Source organism: Mya arenaria, chromosome 15 (assembly GCF_026914265.1).
Source record: "Mya arenaria isolate MELC-2E11 chromosome 15, ASM2691426v1".
NCBI classification, from domain to species: domain Eukaryota; kingdom Metazoa; phylum Mollusca; class Bivalvia; order Myida; family Myidae; genus Mya; species Mya arenaria.
Window position 1 is genome coordinate 11,573,140 of NC_069136.1, and position 24,094 is coordinate 11,597,233.

General features: G+C 34.4%; 1 protein-coding gene across 1 annotated transcript; it reads right to left on the reverse strand.

Moving 5' to 3' along the window:
- Positions 1-564: 564 nt before the first annotated feature.
- LOC128219845 (calpain-5-like) lies at positions 565-20,063 on the reverse strand. Its single transcript, XM_052927954.1, has 14 exons — positions 20,011-20,063; positions 16,427-16,529; positions 16,162-16,293; positions 15,116-15,247; positions 14,360-14,562; positions 13,641-13,833; positions 12,702-12,895; positions 11,626-11,703; positions 10,056-10,236; positions 8,966-9,079; positions 8,287-8,489; positions 7,795-7,913; positions 7,177-7,316; positions 565-6,208 (listed from the first exon to the last, which is right to left on the reverse strand). The coding sequence occupies exons 2-14, from the start codon at positions 16,466-16,468 to the stop codon at positions 6,026-6,028; spliced, it is 1,914 nt and encodes a 637-aa protein (XP_052783914.1). The 5' UTR covers positions 16,469-16,529; positions 20,011-20,063; the 3' UTR covers positions 565-6,025.
- Between the last annotated feature and the right edge of the window lie 4,031 nt (positions 20,064-24,094).

A 24,094-nucleotide genomic window follows, 5' to 3' on the forward strand; every position in this document is an offset into this window, starting at 1 on the left:
CAGTTCATTTAAGGAATGGAAGTTGAGGTGTAAATATATAGAGTTATGTTACCTAATTGCATGATGTCCATCAACAGTTGTGTTAAGTATGAAGTGAACTGAATGAAGCGCATAGGAGTTATTAATGAAAATTCAACTTTTTAGCTGACACAATGTGCCCTGAAACTTTAACCAATTATGGGCAATAATTTGTATTTAGGATGATATGGAGTTATGGTCCTGAACAAGACGTGTGAAAGTATGAATTTAATTGAATGAACAGTATTGGAGTTATACTTAGTGAAAATTCCAACTTGCCCTAAAACTTTTGACAGACCCTGAAACCGATGCAGACGCTGGGGAGAGTAGTATAGTCCTCCTTATTCTTTGAATGGTCAGGCTAAAAAATATCCTTATATTTTGATTGAAATGCAGTTAACATGCAAAACTGGGCCTGGAAACTTGCACTCTTTTGATCTTTATTAAAACATGGCCTAGAGCCTGAATGAATAAAACTTCAGTCTTTGCTATTGAACCCTTGACATTCTTACATTTATATCAAGTTTGGTACACATCAGTACAACATTTAACCATTTCAGTATTTATTTTTAATAAACTATAGCTTTATACAGTTAAAGATGTTTATAAATAAAAATAGAACATAAAATATATATATGGTTTTTAACAACATCAGGATTGGCAACATAAATGGTTATCTAACAAGCAACTATGTTAACATTTATTATATACCTGGGGCTGTATTTAATAACCAACTTAGATTTAACTTTTATTTAAGAATATAATCTGAGTGTTTTGATTGGCCTGTATATTTAGCTGACCAATAGACTGAATGGAACCACTGAGGCATGTCTAAGAGCTATTCCATTAAAACAAATCAAATAAAATTTTATTTTCAGTCGGTATGACATAACAGAGAAAACATTAGCTATGAATAGCTATTGACCGACTAAACATATAACCCCCAGGGGGAAGGCGATTTTACATTATACCTACCTCCAACAGAAGCAAATTTACCCTTTTAGAGTCCAAATTAGCGAAAAAACACCCACCCATATAATAAGAAATTAATTTCCTCCTCTCCCCCATGGGTTAAATGTTTTACTGGAATAGCCTTAAAGATAAAGATATCAAGAAATATATAATTGTATACAGGCCTTTTATATGAACATGACTTTCTTACAATGATGGTATCTTTGTTCAAATTTCATAGCAAATAAAAGTGATTCACACAACATTGAAAGTTATTGCATTTGTAGATATTGTTTTTAAAAAAGTAAAAAAAAAAGTTGAAACATTTAAGACAATCAAGAAAAAAGTCATCATAAAACAATTACAGGGCAAGAACATGGACAATTTCTTTGAAGAACATTGTAAAAGAGTAACAATAAAGGTAATAAGCACAATATTGTATATGGGCACATCTCTCTAAAACTGTTGTATCCATTGTTAAAGCTGCACTCTCACAGATTGACAATTTTGTCTTTTGACATTTTTGTCTCAGAATCAACTGCATTTGGCATTGATGCCTTCTATTCAGAAAAATAAAACAACTCGCTAAAGAACAGGTCTTGGTTGTTTGAAAAAACTGCTGAAAAATGAGTTTTCTTAAAGCGCAAGTAATGTTTTTAGCCACAAAACATCATTTTTGAAACTTAAATACGAAAAACTGAGGTCTGATCAGTATTGTCAGCAGTCTTATATTACTGGTTCCTAGTCATTGACACATGGATTGACAAAAAAAGAAGAAAAACATTGTCAATCTATGAGAGTGCAGCTTTAATGTGGATAAATTACTCATCTTTTTTTTTTACTTATTTCTGTTTCATGTCTAGAAATAAACAGTGACATGAATCAACCAAATTATTTTCCTCGTTGTTTTTTTATTTATTTCAAGGTACATTTGGTGTTTGTATACAATATTCTACAAATAAGAGTCAACACAACAAAAATATATTTAATGAAACAAATTATTTATTCTGTAACAACAGTCTGCCATTCATTTACCGATATTACCGGTAAATAAATATGCTCAGGACTGAAACATGTGAAAACACTAAAACAAAAAAACTGATAAAGTTAAAAATTACAAGAGCCCCAACAGTCGCAAAATAGGCCTGTCCTTGTTTTAGGCCACCAAGTTTGGTGATAAGTGGTTGTAGGTTAGCCAAACTTAGAGAGTGGACAATTGTAAGTATATTTTTTGCCAATACAAGAGTCAGCCTCCTATACGCCACAGGTGAAACTATAATAATACATCCCATTCTACGAACAGGCATATATAAAAAGCAAGAGACATTTAGAATATACAACAAATAAAGCATTTTGAAAATGAATTATTGCAACATTCCCTTCACCAAAAGTACACAATTACCCTTAACCTGCTGGACAACTAGCAAATATAACTTCTATTTTTTTCTAAGAAATTCGAGCATTTTAATATGGTAAGTGCCTAAAAAACCATTCAGCATTAAGACATTTTGGAAGTTACTATAATTGAAAATTGTTTACATGAGCTATTTACAATTTTAAAGACACAATCTACATGTGATATTATATTAACCCTGTTGAAAGCACAAGACTTGTATTTAGTAATGTGCATGTTTTTAGTAATTTTGGTTAAAGGACATTTGTTAAGACTCAAACATTAATTTTATATTTGATAGGCAGACACAATTTTTAGACAAATAAGAACATATAGAGGTAAGAGTTTTAGCCAGGTTTTAAAAAGGTCAGTCTGCTGCAGAAGAAGGAATGTGTCAAATGGAGAAAAAGGCACATTGTATCAGGCTGTCATGAGCTTGAACATTATGAGATTCACAAAAACTGTTTGTTTTAAAATTGAATAATGTCAGGCTTCAACTGCCAAATATGTAATGTGTATTTATAACATTATTATAAGTTTTAATCAAAACAAAGGAAATATATGACAGTCTTCAGCAATTAATTCCATGAAGGCAGAAGGGTGCCCAAGCTGGTCTCCATGCCACTAAAAAGGACAGGGTGCAGGACCCTGCTACAATCCTAGCAGTAAATTACCATTCTGACAGAAAAAGGATTTCATTTATAAACACATGAATGAGCAAAAAGCAAAGTTTTATAATAACAGTCTTAGCATAGTTACAAAAAGAGGTATTTCAAAAGCTTTATCTTTCACTCATTACATCTAATTGCTGACAAAAAACAAATAAACATACAACAGTTGAAAAAAGAAGTTGTAAGAAAAATAGAGAAAAATAATATTATATAGAAAAATATATCAATAGATATTGTAAAAGAGCATTTTTTTTATATTTTAGTTTTCATTCATAGAAGACTGACAACTAAAGCATAAAGCTGATCAATTATTCCAAACAAAATAAACACAACCATTTGCCTTTAAATGCATGTAAATGTATATGTGTAGAATTAAAAAAATAAGTAGATAAGATCATTTTACTTTAAAGACTAATGGCAAAAGTACATGTACGTGTATATCTGACAAATGTCACAATATGATCACATTACATTTAATGTAAGCACCATAACATTTAGTGAAAATAACAATATAATTGTGATATAAACAACTAAATTGATACATCAGAAAATAACCCTTCACATTGTCCAATCTATCAATGAAATACGCTGTGGTAAAGAAATTATATTTCTACAAACCAAAATAACTATTAAACAGAATTAAGATCTGTTTTCTGACATTTTTTCTTATTTTTCTTATTACTTCATGATTCTTTATTTGGTTGAATTGCATTAAAATGATTAATAATAAACCTTTAAAAACTAGAGAGCATAATATAAATGTGGTTACATTGAAACCAAGCATATTTATATAAATATACATATTTTTACCTACATGTACATGAATATATAAAAAATAAAGTGCATTATTACACAATGTGAACATTATATAACACAATTATCAATATAAAATCCCTACCTACCATTATTGAGCTCTTAACATTTCTACTTAACTAAGTAAAATAATCACTGGGGTCCTTTGAACAAAGTTATTTTAATCTCATTAAATACAAAATGTACCTCTACTTTCATATTATCAATAGATATTATTTTTAATAGATTTTTAACAATTATTATAATATATTGTTGCAAAGAATATTGTACCATAAAAATACATATCAACCCTTTAAAGCTGCACTCTCACAGATTGAACGGTTTGACAACTTTTTTTATTTTTTGTCTTGAAACTAGTCAATTTTGGCAAAAATCCATGGAAAACAGTTATATTATACTGCTGACAAAAAATCAGATCGCAGATTTTTATATTTAAGTTCAAAAATTGATGTTTTATGTGTTTTTCTTTAACCGTTAGTAACGGTTTAAGCCATAAAACATTAATTTTCTAACGGAAATATGAAAATCCAAGGTCTGATTTTTTGGTCAGCAATCTTATATAATTGGTTTGCAGATATTTATGCCAAAAAATGCTCTTTCCAAGACAAAAAAATAAAAAAGTTGTTAAAATGGTTAATCTGTGAGATTGCAGCTTTAATGATAAATATATCATCATCTCCTATGAGGTTTACATGTACCTATGTTTGAGCCACATCCAAATTATATGTCAGCAGTTTTACTCAATTGTGCATCTCTATATTAGTGTTTACGCTTACATCTCCCCCAATGGGAGCGCAGGGAGTATGAAATGATCATTAAGAAGATTCTTACGAAAAGTTTAATTGGTTTTATTAAGTGGGTTATTTTTGTCAATTTATCTTACTAGATGGATAGTACATTATTTCCTGTAAACACTAAATTATCTTAGCTGGACAGCCCTTCATCTCCTGCAGTACTATTGAGCAAGTGGTAGATATATTCTAGAGTAAATTTAGGCATAAGCTTGTCAACAAATGATCCAACCATTTTGTTTACTAGTGAACATCTCTCCCAGTAGCATTTTAAAAGCAAAAAGCAACAATTTTTTTATACTTATACCCACATTTAGTTGACAGCTACTCAAAATGCATCACAATAATAGCTCATAAAATATTCATGTAAACATACATTTATTTAAATCTGCTACAATATTATTTTTTTTGTCAACAAATTATAACTGACAGATCACAAATTTTGTTAAGAGTATTTATACAAGCTTTTAATAGCCTTCTTTGATCTGCTATGTTAAAACATGGAAGTTACATGCTATTTGACATAGTTTATATTGTCATTGCATTATTAAGACATTATATATAAAAAAGTTTTATTTCTTGACGAAATTGGGAAATATTTTTTATATTTTTCCAAATACTCTGTTATGATGTTGACTGTGGAATTCCTCACTCATAATTCAATCATTTTTTGACCAAGGTGGTCTTTGCCCTCTAAACTTACTTATTTAAAAATAAAGATATTTAAAATATAAAAAAAAAGTTTAAAAACACTTAATTGTTATACAACAAATTAACCTTAAACTTCACCTATTTGGTAATGAAAATATGGCTGATAAAAGTTTTTTCAATGTATATCTGATCTGCTGCAGTTCAGTCTAGTATTTAAAAGAAAGTAGCCACTTCATGCCTTCACAAAAGTAAAGGGACCATGTTATCAACACTTATTCGTACTAATTAAATTAAAAATTCAAATTCATATTTTGTGAATGGTCAAAACAATTAGCCCTCTTTGTCAGTTTAGGTGATCTTTATTTGATTTTGCAAGTTAAGCCTATAATTAAGTTTGTGACACTTGTTTCACATTAATCTCAAATTATCGATCTCACGATATTTTGCCGTAAAAGGCACCGGTATGTATGTTCTAAATTGATTACATAATACCCACATTGTTGGTTGCACAAATCTATCACAACCTCTCCTTGCATAAAATAGCAGCTTAGAAGTTAAAAACATTACGTGTTATGAGTTCCCTTTTCCTTGATAGATGCGAGTGGGTTTTTGGTATTCAGGTATTCAACTACATAATCTCAAACTATATATTATAAGCGATCCCCTTGCTAGATAGTTCTCGATCACATTTGACTCAGTTATCAGAACTAGTGGTGCTTTAAATTTAGGTCTCTTTTCTAGATGGCAGAAAGTGTTTTCGACTGCGTTATCTCCACGATTAACTTTCCTGAGCGAACCTGGTCGCCCTGACGCCCACGCCCAACCAACCCCACTGTCTGGATAGATCGTGTGCACTCATCCGCGCTAATGAACAGGTGCTTGCCCATGTAGGTGTCCTTGATGATATTGCTGTTCCATATCTGAAATAGAAAATATGTATTCGCATCATTTATTTTTTCACAACTGGTAAGGGCATTAAAAGAATCAAGAAGAAAATCAAATTTGAAATCACACATGTATGTAATTTAATCCTTTTGTTCAGATCAGAAATACCGAATATTGAAAAAGATTCACATTTAAGAATGTTTTCTGAGAAATGTTGTTCACACTCTTTTACGAAAATTCAAAGGGAAAAGGGAAATAACTCTGCAACAATATGACCCAGAGTTATCATTTCTGCACAGAGCAGAAGTTGACATTGACATCTATGATTACGAACAATCTATAACAGTTTTCAAGTCATGGCTTGGACAAAAATTACTTAATAAAAAAAGGAAAAAGGGCAGATAACTCTGCAACAATGTGACCAAGAGTTATCATTTTTGTACTGAGTACAAGTTGACATTGACATCCCTGAACAGTCAATCACAGTTTTCATGAAATGGCCTGGACAAAAATTACATGATAAAAAGGGGAATTAGGGCAGATAACTCGACAAGTCGCTTAAGAGTTAGAATGCTTGTAAGGTGCATTACTACACATTGCTGCCTATCTATGTTCTAACTATAGTTCTGCTTCAGATAAAAAAAACTAATAAGATGACTGGCAAAAAAACAGCACATTTCCAGTTTTGAAGGCCAGAAAAGGGGAGTTTCAGAAAAGGGGAGACATAACGTAATTACCCAGAGTTTTCTGTGTTTAGCATCGCATCACTTATGTGTCAATCATTAACATGAGATTAGAGGTTATGATTGTTTTACTGGTAAACTTGCCCTTATCCCATGCCTGAGGACATGGGTTCCCAACCCACCAGTTGAAATACTCTGACCTTTCAAAATAGACACCCTTGAAACAAACTCTTGCATAATTCATCATAGCTCTAAGCTGCCTTCATAAACGGGCTTAAAAGAAGAAAATTAATATAAGCTAATGACATTGTATGACTTACCTGCACTTTAATTGGGTTTTTCAGTGGGTTTTTCCTGAAAAAGACAGCTGCCTGCTTCCACTCTGGGTTCAAGGTGTCTTTCTTCACAGACGTGTACACCTGCTGACCTTCACACTTTATCACACAGTAGGGGTCGCCACCTGCCAAACATTGGAATAAAAAGACATACAGTCATCACTGTGTATTTCTGTATGTCAAATGTGACCATTTTTGAAATCACACTCCCATGCATTTCTAGATAAATTTGTTTTTGTGCTTTTTCTTGTAAATTACATAAATTAAAATCATAAGTTGTACGTTTTAACTCACTGATATTATATAAAATACATGTTCAGTTCAAACATAGATTTCTTGGAATCCCCACCATCCACTAAATTTTATGTTATAATTTGATATGAATTTTCGCTCATTAAATGTTTAACTAGATTCTTATTCCCCATATGTTTGAAACAATAACAAAACAAATACTGGCAGTATGAATAATATTGAGGCTAACAATTTAAAACCACAACTATTATAAAAAAATGTAAAAAGGACAATAATTCCTGTGTACAATAGGTTAGTCCCCAGAAACTAGACCCCAGCAACAACGGCATCATCACGCCCAGCACCACCTACCATCCCGCTCCTGCTTTTCCAATCCTTCGGCCTTGAGAATCTTGATCTGGGTGACCATCACCGGCTGCTTGGCACAACAGTTCCAAAAACTCCGCTCGGGCTTTTCATGCTTCAACTCCCTAGGAAAAAGTAAGGGGGTGTTCATTCAAAGTTATCTATTTTTTCTCATGCTTATGCAGTAGCAAACGCAAGCAAGTTCTGAAAAGCGCGCTAGCGCTTTTTGGTTATTTGCTCACTTGCCCATCGGGGATATGAACACAATTGTGCTGGTTAAAGTACACGTGGAGTCAGACTCCACACACTTTGACCAGCCCAATTGTGTTCACAAGCTGGAGGCGTGATATTAGTGAATACAGGCCCAGCATTCTCAGTGGCCATTTATAGTAAACACAGGTTTCTAACAAGGAAACCCATTGACAGAGATTCATATCAGCTCTTGAATCGCTAGGTGCTGTCTTATAACTGTTAGAAACAATTTCTTGAAACACTTACTTGAAGTCATTGGCACAACCTGTGTAAATTCTGAACAAGAATTCCACCTCCAGATCCTTGTCGAAGGTACAGGCGATGATCAGGTAGCGACCCTTGTCAAGCTTCATTTTCTGGAAAATTGATCGACTATCTCGGAAAGTTGTGTTCTTGATCACTTCCTGGTAGGTGTAGTCATGGATACGGTGATGTCGATTTTCTTCCACCTGTGCAACAAAACATAACCAATCAATGTAACTTTTTTGACTGTTTAATATTAAAATATTATACTTTCACTTCAGTCCATATATCATCCTCAATTAGGCTGTCCAGTCTGTAAAGTATTGCAATTTAAATAAAAAAATATGCATAAAATCTACCAATAGGATAAAAATTTGTTATGTGTGTGAAATATAATGTGTGTGTTTTCCAGTATGTGAGTTTATACATACAAAGTATTTAAATGCATTTCAGTGGACACATAGAATTTAACTCAGGGCCAGGGCCCTGATTCAGTTAAGATCGTATGTCTTAAGATCTTAAATTTCCAGAGGCATAACCATGTTTGGCTGTGGGATGGCATATGGCCAACAATAAGCTATTAAAAATTATAACATCCAGTCACATGATTTACAGCCAAATTAACTTAGAAGTTGAAACTTCTAACTTAGGCAAAAAAAAACAAATATGACATGGTTCTTACTTTAAGTAATGTGAAGCCAATGGTTGTGTTTCCACTTCCTGTCTGACTGCGTACTGACTTCTGCATGATCTGCATCATTGTGTCCTCCTCATTCTCATCAATACTGAACACAAACTGTAAGATACATCAATACTGAACACAAACTGTAACATACATCCATACTGAACACAAATTGAAAATTACATCAATACTGAACACAAACTACAACATACATCGATACTGAACACAAACTGTTACATACACCAATACTGAACAGAAACTGCAACATACATCGATACTGAACACAAACTGCTACATACATCGATACTGAACACAAACTGCCTCAAACAATTTTTATGAACACAAACTGTTATATGCATTGATACTGAACACAAACTGCTAGATACATCGATACTGAACACAAACTGTTACATGCATCGATATTGAACACAAACTTCATCAAACAATTATTATGAACACAAACTGTAAAAAACATGAATACTGAAGACAAACTGCATCATATATTGATACTGAACAGAAACTTTAACATTCATTAATGTGAACAGGCCCTAATTTCTCGAAACTTCTTAAGTCCCTTATAACAGGATTAAGCTAATCTCACTATTTTTGTTGTTCTATAAAATGTGTTATATTTACTTCTTCTAGAATATTTTAGAAATTTTGTAGGAAAAATCTGTATGATCATCAGAATAAACCATTTTCCATTTATCAAAATCCATTTTCAGTTTGTATTTTGGCTAAGTGAAATAAGCGACTTAAGCCTGTTGAGCTTAAGAAGTTTCGAGAAATTGGGGCCAGAACACAAATTGTAACAAACATTGTTTTGAACAGAGACTGTAGCATACATCAATACTGAACACAAACTGCAACAAACATTGATTTTGAACACAAACTGTAACGATGATTTAAGTATAGAGTTCATTGTTAAAAGAATATAATAAAAACATTCTAGCTGGCTACACAATAGCATGTACATATCCAAGACAGCATTTTCACTGATCTGCTTGAAGCTTTATTTGTTACCTATCTACTTAAATTTCATGTTGAGGGTCTGTTTAAATGATTGATAAACAGAATAACCAGTACGTACCTGGGGATTCTTCAAGAAAGTATCCTTATTGTTGAGACAGCCCCCGGCAAGGTTGGGTTTCTTCCAGGCACTGTGAGCCAACCCCTCGTGCCAGGTTTTCGACAGGCTGAACATGGAGGTGTTCACCACACGACAGTAAGACAAGTTCACATAGTGCTGGCAGAAGTCTTCAAAGGTCATCCTGTATGTGACACATGTTTTTATTATCATATTTGTTACAATAAACATAGTCCATACCATTTTAAACACCCAATTTTCATGGTGTCCAAAGGACATGGATGCACCTGTAATCATGTTTGTCACAGAAGTGCCTCTTGGAAGTTGTAAAAATACGAAAGCAAAGAATGTAAACAAGCAGTGTTTTAATACTTTTAAACAGGATTATCGCGGGGAATAAAGGGGCATAATTCTGGTAAAAAATTATGCAGCGTAAAACCCTCCTGATCATCTGCAAATAATGCCTGATCACTGTCATCCTTCAAAAAGTGTTTGAGAAGTTCATAACAAGATATTTTTATTAAACCCCTTATTGATGAAGAATTTTATCCTAAAAATGGTCACATCAAACAGCTTCCCTGTACGTTAACTTCTTTAAAGTGGTCTTGGCCTACTTGTAATAACTTTATAACACTAAATCAATTTCAGCAATTACTTAAGTATGAAGAAAAGAATGCAATAAAATTGAACACTTTCATAGTATATTATCTAACCAGTGATTTTTTTTGGCCAATTTAGTGTTGAGTATCGGCCCTTTCCCCTCGCCAAAAAGCATCCATTTTTCCCCCAAAATGGCCAGTTTTTCCCCAAAACCGAATTCAGTTTTCCCCTCTTTCCTGAGTTTCTTTTTACTTTCAATTTAAAGCTGCAAAGTTAATTTCACATTTCATTTAAGTTCACTGCCATTTCATACATTTTTTGATCATCTGTCATCCTATCCAGTAAAATCCAGTCCGGGTAAACACAAAATAGCTGATATTCATTTACAGTCTTTTTTGCCAGGATTAATTTTCAGTTTACTTTCAGTTTTCGTAATGCAAAATACATGTTTAACTTGAAAATTGTTGCCATAGTCAATGAAGTATGGTATTCGGTAAACAATAGCAGTTTCACAGCGTCGAAGGAAATCTATTTATGTGTGTTTTAAGTATCTAAATGTTTTGTACTCAACTGTTTAGTTCTAAATTAGATTTTGAGTGCAAAACTTCATACACAGACTTCAAAATACACAGACACACAATTAACATCCAGTTTAAACATGTTGTCGTGAGTATTGTTTTGAAATCAAAACCTTGTTAATGGCTGTCTTGCATCACCATGTTATAGAAAAAGTCTGTATGGACACATATATATATATATAATAACCTCTGAAAGTTAAAGCAGAAAATTAAATCTTCTATAAGTAAAATGACCATGTTATACTTTTCCTAATTTTTGGACTTTTCGCGCTTATTTTCCCAATTGAAAAGGCACAGGCAGTAAAAAAAAATGAAAAAAAAATCATTGCTAACTTAACAAGTAATTAATGGTAACAGGTTTTTTTCATTTGAGATTAGAATCTTTCAAGTCTCACCAGAATTCCCCATCCTCTGCGAAAACCAGCCCCATCTTTTCCCTCTCTGTCTTTGGGATCTTCTGCCACTCCGGGTCACTAGAACAGGTAATATTCAAATTTATATTTGCTTCTGAGTGTTTTGATTCAGTGCAGAATTGTGACACGTGCTGACAAGACATTCTCACAGAAAGACAGCATGCAGATGCAAAGCCACTTCAATTTTTTCAAGGAGATTTTCTATTTACTACCAAACAATACCAATGCTCAAAACAAGGCTATGATAATAGTCTCATTTCTTTAAAAAAAAACATACAGCTGAACAGGCAGGTATTATCAGTGATGACATACCCATGTAAACACTATATATGTTCTAGAGAATCAGACACGAAAAACAAAATATAATAATTTTATATGTTATATAACGATTACAATTATAATGTGTAATAAATTCTAAAAACAGTGCGATGACAAAATAGACAATTGCATCATTCAAATCCCATTCAGAATTCAAATAAATCATATACATATTTGTTCAACAGGTCACTTATCAATGAAAGCGTCCTTCTGTTTCTAGACTCCCTGGTCTCCTAAACTACAGGCTCTGTTGTACTCTGTTGCTAAATGGGCATTACTCAAGAAAGAATTTAGCTATTCAAGTTTCATAGAAATAAGTTTCTAACTTATGGCCAAGTTTGAGTCTTCTGTGTAGTCCATCTTTCAGGGTTTAATATTCCAATAAAGTGAGACCCAGAACAAAAGTGTTGTCTCCAAATTCTCATATAATTTTCTGATTCCCACTATTATGAAGTAAAATGAATAAATTATTCACAATTTATTCATGAACATTTATAATTCTATTCATTTAAAACACATTATAATTTAATTATGTATGTATTTATTATTTGTGTATTTTGTAATGGTGACAATGAGCTGTGTATGCTAAGGTCAAAACTTAATTTTCTGTTCTGATTTGAAATAAGAAATCATAGACAATGATGTACCCAACCCTGTCCTATCTGTAAACATATAGTTCCTTTTCTGATAAATGGGCTCATTAATATTACACATAATTATATTAGGCTTTTAAGACTCACTCATCACTGAAGGCCCCTTTCCACTCGCCCTGGCCCCAGGGGTTCCGCAGTCGGATCATCGCAAGTTTGTTCTTGTTAAGGAAGGAGAACATTCCGGTCTCAAGGCTGATGTTCTTGACAGCGGTGATGCCGTACGCGTGTCCCTTCACCAGGCCTTGGGCTGTAGATGCTTCCATTTCCTCATTTGATGCTGCCTGTAGTACAAATCAACCAGTTGAATTGAGGTATGATTGACTTTAAGTTGGTGTTGGGAATCGGTTCCAGTTTGACTATTGATAATCGGTTCCACTCAAGTAACTGATTATCGATAGTTCAGTTTTTTGACAATACCTTATTTGTACTTTTATTCTTGCACAATAACTCATAATCCTTAACAATACTTATGTTTTGTGTTATTTAGTGCTGTTGCTGCTTTCGGCCAGATTATTAACAATAACATACCAACACTTCCAAATGAATAAATGAACTCAAAGGAGAAATTGTTGAAAATAAACTGAGCGCTTATAATAGGATATAAGAAGAAAAACAACTTGATGAGTTGAATCGATGATCGATTTTGACAAAATACAATCGATTATCACAGATTACAAGCCCAATCAATCATTCTTTTTAATATAAAAGATAATCGGAACAACTTCTATAAATTTATGCATATAAAAATATTATGGTAAGATATTTTGGCTCAATTGTGAAGACTGACATGGAAAGTCTTAAGAACTGTGAATCATATTTGAGTTATGTCTTAAAATAAGCACAATGTGACAATGTCAACCACCAGCAATCATATCAAGGCTTTTAAAATACCAAAACTTTGTTCTCATCAAAAAACCAAAACTAAAAGAGCCTTTGAGAAAATGTGAAGAGCATAGGTTATCATAAAAAATAAATTGAACAAACATAAATATGTTTCTATTTTTCATAAAAACATGTTTTACACACTGGTATGGAGGCTGCTAGCAGTGATTTTCTGTCCACTTCTTTCTTTAGCCGCTCAAAAAAGACGTTCATCTCCTCTGGATTATCAGCAACACCCAGGTCGGCGATGGTGAGCTGTTCTGATACACCCCCTGTAAAGTCTTCCAAGGCTTCACCTAGATCCCCACCATCCAGCGTCTCATAGCAACCAAATAACCTGGGTAAGGCAAAGACAGTTTGAAATATTAAAGTGATACTCATTTTTAAATTCAATATAACAAACATATATTTTGAATGAAAGACCTTCTACTTTTATGTACTTAATAATGCATTTATGAAATAATAAATAACTGATAACACGATTGTAACCATCTAATTAATAGCTAAAAATGCACAAATAGACTGGTCACAATGGTGCATCCTAATAGATTAGCAGCATTCAATGATCATTTTAAAAGGTAGAAACACAATGTTTATGCACCTTTCTTTCACTTGAAACAATGTATGCTTTATAAGAACCATTGTTTTTGATATTTATTCATCCTTTTCGGTAAATTAAAACAACTGTCTAAATAGAGCTACTGCTTATTTGGGAGTAAGAGTGCATCTTTTGCATCTTTAACGTATAAACATATGTTATGCTGGTTATCACTAAACCATTCAATTGAATATGCTGGTGATAAATACTGAAATCAGAGCTGCTTCGTATCATATCAATTTCATTCATATTTTTCCCCACATACTTTGCATAGGCCTTTTCTAGCAGTGCACTCCAGAACTCGTTCTTAGACTGCGAATGAATAAACACAAGTTCTCCATTGATAGTGGGCAGTTGGTCGTCAATAACGATCTCAGTCCACTGACCATAGCGCCAAAACTGGAACCGAAATATCCCGGAGTAGTCGTCCGGCTTGTTCTCATCCCATTCCTGGCCACTTGGTATCACCTAGGACAGAAACGAAGTAATTACCACATTTTGTGGACATTGGGTCACAAACATGCTGATTGGTGGTCACCCATCCCAATACGAGGGTTTTCTATCAGCACTCTGTTTTCAAGCCACAACACAATACATATAATGCTTAATCTGATCATGACTTCTTCTGTTAACTGTTTTCAAACCACAACACAATACATATAATGCTTAATCTGATCATGACTTCTTCTGTTAACTACCTCAGGTACTTCTTTTAACAAAAAAGTAATTGTACTGAATCCAAGTCCACATGCATGCGTTTGTCCAGGGTAATCATGTGACTAGTAAATCTCTCCATTGGTTAGAACAGTTATGAATATATATATGTATCAGGGTGGTTTGGTATCAGGTCAACTGTAAAAGCAAGAGTTATGGGCCTTACTACAAAAATTAGCAATGGTAATTATAAACTAAGTTTAACATCTGCTTACCCTTTTTAATTTTGCATTTATATTGACAAAGGCGAAAATATTCCTCGACAAACCTTATATTTCTTCCAGAAAAATAAGAACACCATTCCTACCCTTTGGCAGAGTTCTTTGTAGAGAGCTAAGCATGATGATGCGGCCACAAACCAGCAGTTGCCGAGACGACCCTGGGTCACGTCACCGGAGCTCGTGCCTTCCACAAACAATTTGGGGTTCTCACAGATATCCTGAAAGAAGTGATGAAAATTAGCACAAGCCTGAACCAAGCCTGGAATGATATGTTTTGTCTAAACAAAACATTTTTTGAAGGATATTCTTGGAAGTATTTGGTGAAATTTATTTTAATTTCATTGGGTGTAAAGGAGTGGAAATGTGATATAATTTTAATTTTAATGCAATGTCATCAATAAATGTTTTTTACATTATATACACAGTTTTAAAAACGAATGTAAACAAAATCTCATTAATGGAGCCCAATATTTCAGATACCATTGTTAACAAGATTTATCAACAGAAGCACGGTTTTTCAAATTATATAATTTATGTTATTAAATTTTGGGTGAACATGCGAAAACAGCAGTTTCCGTGTGAGTGAAACTTCATTGCCTTAAGCTGGCTTAAGCTACAATCTCACAGATGGATTGTTTTGACAAGTTTTTTTATTTTTGACCTTGGAATAGCCAGTTTTTGCATAAATGTCTGGAAACCAGTGATATTACACTGATGACAAAAGAGCAGATTCCAATTGTAATATTTACTATGAAAATCGATGTTTATGGCTAAAAGCATTCCTAATACTTACCGATACGGTAAATGAAACTTTCCATGTAGTTTTCTAAACAATTAAGAACTGTGCAATTCAATTCAGTCGTATAATATAACTAACAATTATTGTTAGTTATATAATACGACTGAATTGGCATGATTGCCAAAATCGGCTGATTCTGAGACAAAAAATAATTAAAAAAGGTCAAAACTGTCAATCTGTGAAAAAGCAACTTTAAGCAATATGTTTTCAAGAGTCATTAGGACACATATCATTTTTCAATGATGTGACCAGATTTTTTCTTCAATACAGAGTTAACAATCTATTTAAATTAAGTCCACAAATAAGGCTTAAAAAACAATACCATTCACCAACCTTCGGTCTTTTCCATGTGACCCCTGTCAGTTTTCCACTGGAGTAGAAGAGAGATTTGTCTTGGGCAGGAAATTCAGGGTCCACGAAATAGTTCCCAGTGGACTGGGCTTGTTTCTTTAGGCTGGCATAGTCCTGTAACAACAAAAGTTCAGGTATATACTGGTACACTGCTACCTTTATATATTGTTTATCTAGTTTATACAAGTAAAATATATTTTGTAATAATATGTTTAACAATTAATTGCAAATCACACCATGGTTTTACCTGGTTTTTAAACTTGACAACTCCATCACCGAACAGCGGCATGTTGAGTAAATGTTGCAGTTATCTTCCCTTTCAGAAGCAATGAGTAGATTAGGAAAGAGTCCTGAAATACAAACAAGAAGCCAGTAAGCAGATCTTAACGTAGTGCTGACGAGGAGCAGTAAGCAGATCTTAACGTAGTGCTGACGAGGAGCAGTAAGCAGATCTTAACGTAGTGATGATGAGGAGCGAATAAGAGCGCACTGGATTGAATGCTTGTGTGTTATCAAAAAAGGACATAACTTGGAAAAAATGAGAGTAATGGGCCTTACTATTAATGTGTGTATTGCCCTTCCTAGTTTCATTTGAATATCTGAACAGTTTTAGGGTAATGGCCAAGGCGCAGAAAAAAAGACAAGCTATCAATATACATGTACACCCTCACAATTAGCCATAAGTATTAACAGGTATTAATATACTGACTGTTCAAGCGAAGGAATATCAAATGGTCAGGTTACAAATGGATATCGTTGTGCACAGTCAATTTTATTTACATTCATAATCGGGTGAGGCCCCCTCATCAAATAATAAGTTTATACAAGTTAATAATCCTTTTCAACATCAAATCTTTGATGCATAAATTATGATAAGCAAATTATGCAAGTTTTGAGTCTCAAGTTTGTCAGACTAGTTCCATAAAGTAAATTGCCAAGATCTAACCACCACCCAACAACTTGTCATAATTTGACTTTAAATGAGATATTTTATATATTACACACCATTTCTACATTTATTAACAAAAACATTTTATACACAGTCATGCATGTAACATAAATAAATATGCAAAAACACTGATGTTTGAGTTATAAAAGACTTCACAAATCCTGCTTGTCAAAATACCCATTAGCCGGTTTAATAATCAATAAAATGGTCTACTGAATTATTCATTTCTTTCTGAATTGAATTATTGTTTGATTACACCTAATATATATTTTAGAACATTATAGTTAATTAAATAAATTGCTTCTCATGATAAGATTGACAAACTGTAAAAATATGTTACCCTATTTCACGGTGCGTATCCATATCGGTAACCTCTTTGCAAAATCTACTGAAACGGTACCCTTTTGCACATGCACCGGTCATTCTCTGCTGAAAACAAATCGGCGATGGACAACAATCCAGTTAATGTTCATTCTACTGATGAAAGGAGGATTATTATGTGAAAAAGAAGTATACCACGGAACACTAGAATGCTATAGCTATGTCTTTTTTGGCAATGTGCCCACTTTTCAATTACTGCAACTCCACAATAAGCTACACAATATCAATATGTCTTGCCTTGCGGGATTAAATGAACCACTGGTTTGATTATATACACACCATACATATTACGTTTATTCATTTATATATATCATATATTCATACAAATTGCAATAATTTGTCAAAAATATATGTAAAATTCAATAAAACGCCCTACTTTCGGTTTTACAGCGGCACGGGTAACCTCTTTGCTATTGATTTTTTATATCACAGGTAACCGTTAAACCAGTGGTTCATTTAAGCCCGCAGAACATGCAGAGGTGGTGGGCGAGGCAGGACGTATCAATATTGTGTAGCTTATTGTAGAGTGGTAGTAACTAAAAAGTGGGCACATTACAAAAAAAGACAAAGCTATATCACTCTAGTGTTCGGTGGTAAACTTCTTTTGCACAAGTCATGACATACCTCCTTTCATCAGTAGAATGAACATTAACTGGATTGTTGTCCATCGCCAATTTGTTTTCAGCAGGGAATGAATGGTGCATGTGCAAAAAAGGGTACCTTTTCAGTAGATTTCGCAAATAGGGTAATGATATGGATAAGCATTGTGTATTTGTATTATAAACAAGGTAGACAAAATGGTAAGATGGCAAAACTTCCAGTATCCTGATTATCTTTAATGTGTCTTCGATGGCTTTTTAAATCTGTCAAACAAAACTTTTATCCAATATGGTCGTCCTCATTAAAAGCGGCATTTTGTGATGCCATTACAGAGATTCTTCAAGTAACATATAACTTTATTTGCAAGAAAACATTTAAAGACAGCTTATCGTGTGTTTGTGAAGATGTATTAAGTGCCTTTTTGGGTTGCCATTGCAGAGATAATAAGTAACAGAAATGTTTTATTTGATTAAGGACAACATAAAAGGACACCTTATGCTGTATTTGTTTAAAGACAGCTTATGCTGTATTCGCTTGGAGACAGCTTACACTGTATTCATTGGAAGACAGCTTACACTGTAATGCTTAAAGACAGCTTTATGCTGTATACTGTGCACAGATGGCGTGTCGTGTTATCTTCTTGAAGAAACAGATCAAACAAATGAGTTTTCCAGCAAGATGAACTTTTCAGGGATGTGATTAAGTAGCATAGTCTTACATTCTTATATTGGAACACATTACAAATAATGACTATTTAGTGCTGTTTTTTTCTAGCAAAACAAACCATATATCAAATTCTTCTATATTTTCTGTCTATTTATTAACGCATTTCTTATTAGAATTGGAATTCCTAATTTTAGTCAAAATGATGTATTTTGCCAATTCATAATCTGCTGGAGACTAATGTAGTCTAAAATTATAGACGTGTTATACTGGATTCTTCCAATCCCTAACGTCTAAACGGTTTAGTGCAAAAACCGGGGGTGTTTTAAAAATATTGAAATTGTAAAAAAATAAGTGAAGTATTTTATGGTAGATATTGATCAAAAAGAGTTATTCATATTTTACCATGTAAGTGAAATGTTATTTTGCACTAAACAAGCATTTAATGCATTAAAACAAGTTGTTTACCTTTCCAATAAAACCAAGTTGACTGACAGAGACAACAATTATGCCAAGGGGAACAACTCGATACAATTGTAATAACTCGGCCTCCTCCGACAAAGCTTCGAGATAGACCTCGTTAATACAATCGTAACAACTTGACCATGGCCGAAATGTCCCGAGCGATTTAAAACTGTGCCCTGAAGCCTTGCAGGTGACCTTCATGTATATATCGTTATGTTTTAACAGAATGAAATGAAGAAAAGCCGTCAAATTCATAATTATAAGTTGGATATTTATTTTTCGTGTACGGAACTAATATAAAATAACATTATCTGGTGATATTTCTTGTTTTTATGATATTTTATAGACGCAATATGCTTTAACCCGGAAATCTGTCAAGGTACAATTATTTGGACTAGAGACTAATGGTGTAAAAACACTTAAAATGTTTACTCATATCATAATGAATATTCAACAAAAACAAAAGAGAACAAACACTGTATACCTTATTTGGAAGGAGGGAATATTTTGAAAATGTCAAAAAATGATGTTCAGTTACATGCAAGATCTTTGGCAATCAACAAAATTTAAATAATGACAATAGATGTAATCCGAAATTCTATTTGGGTCAGGTATGCATCATCTTGAATTTGTGACACATAAATTAAATAGACGATGCAATTTTTCGAATTCTCAATAATCAGCACTGCATGGCATTATTGCTTCGCTAGCACGGTCTTAACGCTTTAATTTGTGCATAGATCGGATGTCATTATTAAAAACAATATGTTTACCTGCGAGTGCCGTGCCCCACCTATATTTATAATAAAATTTGACGTCGTGAAAATCGCAAACAGGCTAACGACAACCATAGATAACGGCGAAGTTTATTTCAGAAAGCAATCGATCACCGATCGATACTGAGCACTCATATACAAGTATTTATTAACAAATCAAAGACCAAGGAGTGAATAAAATGAAAACAAAAATGTTAATCAGATTATAAATCGAGGTCCGTAACATCCCTAAATCTGGCCCGTAGTGTCCCTAAATCTGGTCCGTAATGTCCATGGTCCGTAATGTCCGTGACCCGACTGGAGTAAAGGTTAGGGGCGATAACGTTCACAAACGGTTTTCGATGACTAGAGCCATGTTTGAGGTCATTGTAGACAATTTCAATAAATAACTATTCATAATTATATGAAATTAATATGAATGACTCATTTATATTCTACAATTAAATATGCTTACGTTATATTTGCCCACGAATATGTAATATACCAGGTACTATATGATGTATATGAGGCTATATTGTACCTGTTCTCAATATTAAAGATTAATGATAGACAGTTTATATTAGAACAAGTATACAATTGTTAGTGTCCGAAAATCTTCCAGTTGTATGAACTTTTCAGTCGCTAAAAGTACACGCCAATTTCTGGATATTTCTGAAATACCATCGCTATGTTACAAGAAAGAATGTTAATGTGTTGCGTTGCCATGATCACAAGTGTAGACTGTGAATTGTGGCTTTGGTGTGTGTCTGTATTTACGATACAAACAGTCCACAATTTGATAAAACTAATAAGAAATGGAAACAGTTTTTGCTCGCCCTGAATGAGTCTAACATTCAGAATGTTAGAGTAACTTAATCCCTCCCCACCCCACGGCCACTCCTCGTAAAATAAACTTACTATTTGCCATCGTGTGCTCTCCCTGAACCAGGTCGCCTCTGCAATATTTAGTCTGAATGTGACCAATGGGGAAAAATAAATATTTTGTTATGCAAATATGACTTAGCTACGGCATGGTCATATACTGCCAGTGTGTGAATGGTGTTATCGTCTGCGCACGTGGAAACGTAGATTGTCCGGTTAGCGCAGTGGTGAGCGCACTCGATTCTCACTAAGGCGACCCGACCTGGGCACATGTGAGTTTAATTTGTGGTCACTTAATGTTATGTTGCAATAACTTGTTTCACATTCAATGTCTAACAGACTCTCAACATGTGCCACACTGTCCAACGTCTATATTACACACAAGAGACACACTATTCATTGCCTAACTGACTCCAAGCGTGCGACACACTGTCAAATGCCTTAATTACACACCAGAGACACACTGTTCAATGTCTAACAAACTCTCAACATGAGACACACTGTCCAATGCCTTAATCACACCAGAGACGCACTGTTCAATGTCTAACTCACTCTCAGCATGCGACACATTGTCAAAGGTCTAAATTACACACCAGAGTCACACTGTTCAATGCATTACAGAATTTCAACATGAGACACACTGTCCAAGGCCTAAATTACACAACAGAGACACACTGTTCAATGTCTAACTGACTCTCAGCATGCGACACATTGTCGAAGGTCTAAATTTAACACCATAGTCACACTGTTCAATGCATTACAGACTTTCAACATGAGACACACTGTCAGAGGCCTATATTACACACAAGCGACACACTGTTCAATGTTTAACAGACACCTAACATGAGACACACTATCCAAGGCCTAAATTACACACAAGAGACAAACTGTTAAATGTGTAACAGTCACTCACCAAGTGCACACTGTCCAAGGCCTTAATTACACAGAAAAGACACACTGTTCAATGTTGAACAGACACCTAACATGAGACACACTGTCCTAGGCCTAAATTACACACAAAAGACACACTGTTCAATGTCTAACAGACACCTAACATGAGACACACTGTCCAAGGCCTAAATTACACACAAAAGACACACTGTTCAATATCTAACAGACACCTAACATGAGACACACTGTCCTAGGCCTAAATTACACACAAAAGACACACTGTTCCATGTCTAACAGACACCTAATATGAGACACACTGTCCAAGGCCTAAATTACACACAAGAGACACACTGTTCAATGTCTAACAGACACTCAACAAGAGACACATTGTCCAAGGCCTTAATTACACACCAGAGACACACTGTTCAATGTCTAACAGACTCTCAGCATACGACACACTGTCCAATGCCTTAATCACACCAAAGACGCACTGTTCAATGTCTAACTGACTCTCAACATGAGACACACTGTCCAAGGCCTTAATTACACAAAAGAGACACCCTGTTTAATGTCTAACAGACTCTCAGCATGCGACACATTGTCGAAGGTCTAAATTACACACCAGAGTCACACTGTTCAATGCATTACAGACTTTCAACATGAGACACACTGTCTAAGGCCTAAATTACACAACAGAGACACACTGTTCAATGTCTAACGGACTCTCAGCATGCGACACATTGTCGAAGGTCTAAATAACACACCATAGTTACACTGTTCAATGCATTACAGACTTTCAACATGAGACACACTGTCAAAGGCCTATATTACACACAAGCGACACACTGTTCAATGTCTAACAGACACCTAACATGAGACACACTATCCAAGGCCTAAATTACACACAAGAGACAAACTGTTAAATGTGTAACAGTCACTCACCAAGTGCACACTGTCCAAGGCCTTAATTACACAGAAAAGACACACTGTTCAATGTTAAACAGACACCTAACATGAGACACACTGTCCAAGGCCTAAATTACACACAAAAGACACACTGTTCAATGTCTAACAGACACCTAACATGAGACACACTGTCCAAGGCCTAAATTACACACAAAAGACACACTGTTCAATATCTAACAGACACCTAACATGAGACACACTGTCCTAGGCCTAAATTACACACAAAAGACACACTGTTCCATGTCTAACAGACACCTAACATGAGACACACTGTCCAAGGCCTAAATTACACACAAGAGACACACTGTTCAATGTCTAACAGACACTAAACATGCGACACACTGTCCAATGCCTTAATCACACCAAAGACGCACTGTTCAATGTCTAACTGACTCTCAACATGAGACACACTGTCCAAGGCCTAAATTACACAAAAGAGACACCCTGTTTAATGTCTAACAGACTCTCAGCATGCGACACATTGTCGAAGGTCTAAATTACACACCAGAGTCACACTGTTCAATGCATTACAGACTTTCAACATGAGACACACTGTCAAAGGCCTATATTACACAAAAGCGACACACTGTTCAATGTCTAACAGACACCTAACATGAGACACGCTATCCAAGGCCTAAATTACACACAAGAGACAAACTGTTAGTTGTGTAACAGTCACTCAACATGCGACACACTGTCCAAGGCCTTAATTACACAGAAGAGACACACTTTTCAATGTATAACAGACACCTAACATGAGACACACTGTCCAAGGCCTAAATTACACAACAGAGACACCCTGTTTAATGTCTAACAGACTCTCAGCATGCGACACACTGTCGAAGGTCTAAATTAAACACCAGAGTCACACTGTTCAATGCATTACAGACTTTCAACATGTGACACACTGTCAAAGGCCTATATTACACACAAGCGACACACTGTTCAATGTCTAACAGACACCTAACATGAGACACACTATCCAAGGCCTAAATTACACACAAGAGAAAAACTGTTAAATGTGTAACAGTCACTCACCAAGTGCACACTGTCTAAGGCCTTAATTACACAGAAAAGACACACTGTTCAATGTTAAACAGACACCTACCATGAGACACACTGTCCAAGGCCTAAATAACACACAATCGACACACTGTTCAATGTCTAACAGACACTCAACAAGAGACACACTGTCCATTGCCTAACAAACTCTCAACATGAGACACACTGTCCAAGGCCTAAATTACACACAAAAGACACACTGTTCAATGTCTAACAGACACCTAACATGAGACACACTGTCCAAGGCCTTAATTACACACAAGAGACACACTGTTCAATGTCTAACAGACACTAAACATGA

What these genes read in the sequence shown, in the direction of transcription:
- LOC128219845 (XM_052927954.1), bottom strand. Translation starts at nt 16,468, where the DNA reads ATGCCGCTGTTCGGTGATGGAGTTGTCAAGTTTAAAAACCAG. An exon ending in CTAGAAAAGGCCTATGCAAA is followed by an intron (nt 13,834 to 14,359) that starts GTATGTGGGGAA and finishes TGCCTTACCCAG; the next exon opens with GTTATTTGGTTGCTATGAGA. An exon ending in AAAACCCAATTAAAGTGCAG is followed by an intron (nt 6,209 to 7,176) that starts GTAAGTCATACA and finishes TTTCTATTTCAG; the next exon opens with ATATGGAACAGCAATATCAT.